Here is a 4372-nt window from a genome sequence, read left to right as displayed (position 1 = left end):
GGGGCCCTGTAGGATAGGCCTGAACAATATTAGAGCCAATATCGCAAACTCAGGTAGGATAGGCCCATCGAAATAATCAGATCATGATATATATACTTTTCTCAAATCCGCTAAAATAAAGCATAATTTTATATTTTCAACTAGGTCAAGCTGCAGTTCTTATTATTTAATTATTTACACCCAAATAATTTATTGAATGCATTTAAACTTCATTCTATGACAAGAGATTCTCCAAACTTTCTAACTCCTTGGACTCATAACACTTACACAGAATTTGATTTGTTTGACTGACAATTGCTCAGTTTATTTGATCAAACAAATCCAATTCTTTATAAGTATTACGAGTCCCAGGAAATAATTAACTGGAAATTTTGTGGAATCTTTTGTCATAGAATGAAGCTTAAATGCACCTAATAAACTATTTGGGTATTTATAGGTAAATTGGCACTCTTTTATTCATTTTTATCAAATCTATCTTTTTGGTCTTTAAGATCACTGTCACTGAAATGTGTTAATTAAAATTTCTGTAATATATTATACCATCAAATGTAATTTTAAAGCTTTCACCATTTTATTTAAGTATCACTCAGCATAATACGACTGGAGACATAGCTAGCGGTTGTATATATCATGATCTGATTTCGATGGGTCTATCCCACCTGAGTTTGCGATATTGTCTCTAATATTGTTCGGTCCTTTGCAAGTCCATGGCTATAGTGAAATTAAGTAGTGTGTCTAATAAACGTTTTGACATGTCCTATTGAGAGATTAGGTGACTTCCACGCATATGCACAAGTAAACACTATTCTATTTAAAATTTGAAAACTTTGTTTTTTTCAGAAGTTACAAAATTCAACTTTCAGTACCACATTTGGATTCCTCTTTACAAATCGAATAGAAAATGTCTTATGCTCAGAGTCGAAATGGAAAAGTTATTAGCCCTCAAACTGACAAGTGTCTCAAAAACGTCACTCGCGCGGGTCTCTCCCGCCTCCACCACTCGGCACGCACCCCCAGCGCACCAGTCGCGCACTCGTTGCACACTCGTTCCGCGCTCACCCGATTTTTACAGCAAGGGGAAATGAAAAATTTGATTTTTTAGAAGAAACGAGAATCAAGGGAATCGATGGGAATCACCGGGAATCATCGGGAATCAAGGGGAATCAGCGAAAAACACAGGGAATCGCCGGGAATCACCAGGAATCGCCGGGAATCACTGGGAATCAACGGGAATCCGAGGAATCAACGGGAATCACGGGAATCAACGGGAATCACCAGGAATCACGGGAATCAACGGGAATCACCAGGAATCACGGGAATCAACGGGAATCAGTTCTTTCGGGAATCATGTGTACACTTAAAATGGGAGTTATTGCCCCCTCGTAAAAAACCGTGCATTTTCGTTCCAAAGCTTCGTTGGATCGCATGGATTGTTTGCCTGGCCCCACTGTGGTTTCTTTCGACGCTTTTCGGGGTACTTTTCTGTGGCCTACAACAAATGTTTGCCAAAGTTGCCAGTTGCCACTCCTCGGGGCAGGACCCATCTAAAGATGTTAAAACTAAACTCCAATGCTTTCCACACTTCCACATCATTGCACATCATCGCACAAAAACGCAAATCATCGCACATCCCACATAAAGGCAAAACATCGCACAACATCAAACATAATTATTGGGTTAATTATGAGGTTACTCTCACAAGGGAACCCCGCCAAGTTTAAATTCCCGATTTTCATTCTACTTTGGGATATTGGTGGTCTAACTGTGTCAACGAAGGAAACATCAAACATTTTTGCTCAAATTAATATTTAGGGGTTTTGGGCATTCGTTCCAAAAGCTGTCATTACAACAATTTTTAATAATTTTCAAGAACGCTTCCTAAATGGTAACTCGTGCAGTTGCGATTCTGTACACGAAAATTTTGTCCGTTTTGCTCTATCTGAAGCTGTTTAGGCGCTACCGCCACGTTTAGGAGGAGAAATGTGAATCACTAGGGCTTTAGAGCAGCGGTTATAAAAAGCAGTTCCACAAAAAATGTCATAAAACAAAAGTTAAAGAGTTGGAGTGTAAAAAATGTGCTCCCATAAATTTACAACTTAAATTATAATTTGAGTTTATAATTTGTTTGTAAATTAACGACGGTATTTTTCACAGTGGGCATAGGATTTCAGATCAAATAAAACGCTTTATTTTATTTTAAAATTCTAGTTACTTTACCTGACACTGACAGATAGGACCTGGTCACTAGTGTCGGAACATTGGACTCGAACATGCACTCGGGAAGTCACATCGAGGAAAGGCGCTGAGGGCTGTAAGAGACGTACTCGATTTGGTGTCAGGGCGTATGCGGCTAGTGCCACGTCTGTCAGACCACTCTGCAGCCGTCCAAGACTACCTAAAAGAAACGGAAACGGAAGTCCGAAAACAAAAGTATACTATTCTCTGCCGAAGGACAATAATCTTTTAAGGCCACTGTAAAGTGAAAACGTGATCACGAAACCATTTGGGGAAGAAGGTTGCGGTTTTTGGGTCTCAATACTGGTGGTTTAACTTGTTTTTCATCGATAAAAAGATTAAATTAAAAATATTTACTAGTTTATGATAAAAATGTAGAGCGACTGAACCAATTTCGGATCAGATTTCCGTTTTTCCTCGCTGTGCCGCAACCCGCGAGAGGCAGAACCGCTACGACTGGAGGTAATGATAGTCGACTTCTGCCTTTACAATTCGCAATTTTTTTGAGGGTTGTAGCTGCACCCGTCTCGGAGATATAACAGTTGGACGGTTACGGTTATGGAATATTTTCTGAGCGGGCGCTGAAATTTTAATTTTCGAAAGCACCATTGAATTTCCCGTAAAATTTCCGATCAAACGAGCCTACACGTGATAGGGTTCTGAGCAATGATTCTCTAAGAACACGTCTTGTTCCGTATTGTTATTTGAACTCCGAACCCTATCACATGTACGCTTGTTTGATCGGAGATTTCGCGGGAAATCCGATGGTACTATCGAAAAATAAATCTCGGGCTCGTTTAGAAAATATTCCACAAAAACTTAAATGTGCACCGCGTTATCATCTAGTGAAAACATGCGTTATAACGCTGTTTTCAGTGAAGATAGAGTAACTAACTTTAAATTCAAGCCCTGATAAAGTAAAAAAATTATGGGGAAGTACCCCGTCTAAGCTCGCCAAAACGCATGATTTTAGAACGAAATGTTGGGTTTGGGGTATAAGGAGTTTGGAAACGCCCATTCTGAGGCCAGAATCGGATTCCTGAGATCATTTTACGTCCCGGGACATGCCCGATCGCTTCCTAGAGCGTCCTGGTTCCGACAACGGACATTTTTACGACATTTCAGTGAAAACCCCTTAAACAAGCAGGCCCGCCCTTCCGCCAAACGAAGTTGCCAGCTCCGCTTCGCTCCGCCGGCAACTCCGTTCGGCGGGGGCCGGGCCTGCTTGGCCTGCCGGCGGCGATGGTCGGGCCTGCGGCCCGACCATTTCTGTCACGGGATTTGCTGAAGAACATGATCGAATGATGTCGCGGGCCTTCGGCCCGCTTAAACCCGTAACACGGGGAAGGGATGTAACGGTGAAGCACCGCGACTACAATCCACCCTTCTGCTTAGAAAACGTTTTTTGGGGGTGGGGGGAGAGTTTCTTTCCTGTTTTGCGATTTTTAGGTCTTTTTAGCCCGCCCTTCTGCTTTGAAAAAGCTATCCAGCGGGCTTATGCAAACGACCTCGTGTGTGTCTGTGTGTCTGTCTGTCTGTCTGTTCCACTAGACGGAGATGTGGTAGAGACTTCAAATTTTCAGGGTATCTTAAGGTTCACTCCTAGAAAACGAAACGCCTACGGCAAATCCTGGCAACCCACCCTAAGGGGCTGAAAGGGGGTATCAAAGAAAAGGGGGTAGGTCAAAAAAGTCAGAGAAAAATATTCTTTTTTGAGCTCCTAAGGGGAAACTCGTCAAAGTAGAGCCCCATGGGCGAAAATTTCGTCGGTTTCGCTCTATCTTTTACCGTTTGGGCGCTAGAGGGAGTTCACGAAAGTAGCCCCAAAATAAACAAATTAATTTTAGAAAATATTAGATGGTCTCCAAAGGGGTAACTTACAAAAGTAGAGTCCTTTGCCCGAAAATTTCGTCCGTTTGGCTCTATCTCTAACCGTTTAGGCGCTAGAGGGTCTTCTTTGACGAAAATAAGTTAAAAATTGCTGTAGTGAACAATTAAATGTAAAAGAAGGCCCAGCACCGCAAAAGAGGTAAGAAACTCCCTCCCCCCAGCCCAAAAAACGTTTTCTAAGCAGAAGGGTGGGTTGTAGTCGCGGTGTTTCACCGTTACATCCCTTTCTCGTGTCTACGGGGCAAAT

The 4372-nt window shown here is 42.0% G+C and overlaps 1 protein-coding gene across 1 annotated transcript in view; it reads right to left on the bottom strand.

Moving 5' to 3' along the window:
- Nucleotides 1-2213: 2213 nt before the first annotated feature.
- Nucleotides 2214-4372, bottom strand: part of LOC127750613 (uncharacterized) — a 64315-nt gene continuing 62156 nt past the window's right edge. The window contains exon 5 of the mRNA XM_052272723.1: nucleotides 2214-2395. Within this exon, the coding sequence (XP_052128683.1) occupies nucleotides 2214-2395 (182 nt within the window). The remainder of the gene's footprint in view (nucleotides 2396-4372) is intronic.

This window comes from Frankliniella occidentalis, unplaced genomic scaffold (genome assembly GCF_000697945.3).
Source record: "Frankliniella occidentalis isolate FOCC.00 unplaced genomic scaffold, Focc_3.1 Scaffold221, whole genome shotgun sequence".
Taxonomy (NCBI): Eukaryota; Metazoa; Arthropoda; class Insecta; order Thysanoptera; family Thripidae; genus Frankliniella; species Frankliniella occidentalis.
Note: the sequence above shows the minus strand (reverse complement) of the source record. Positions and strands in the feature narration are given on the sequence as shown.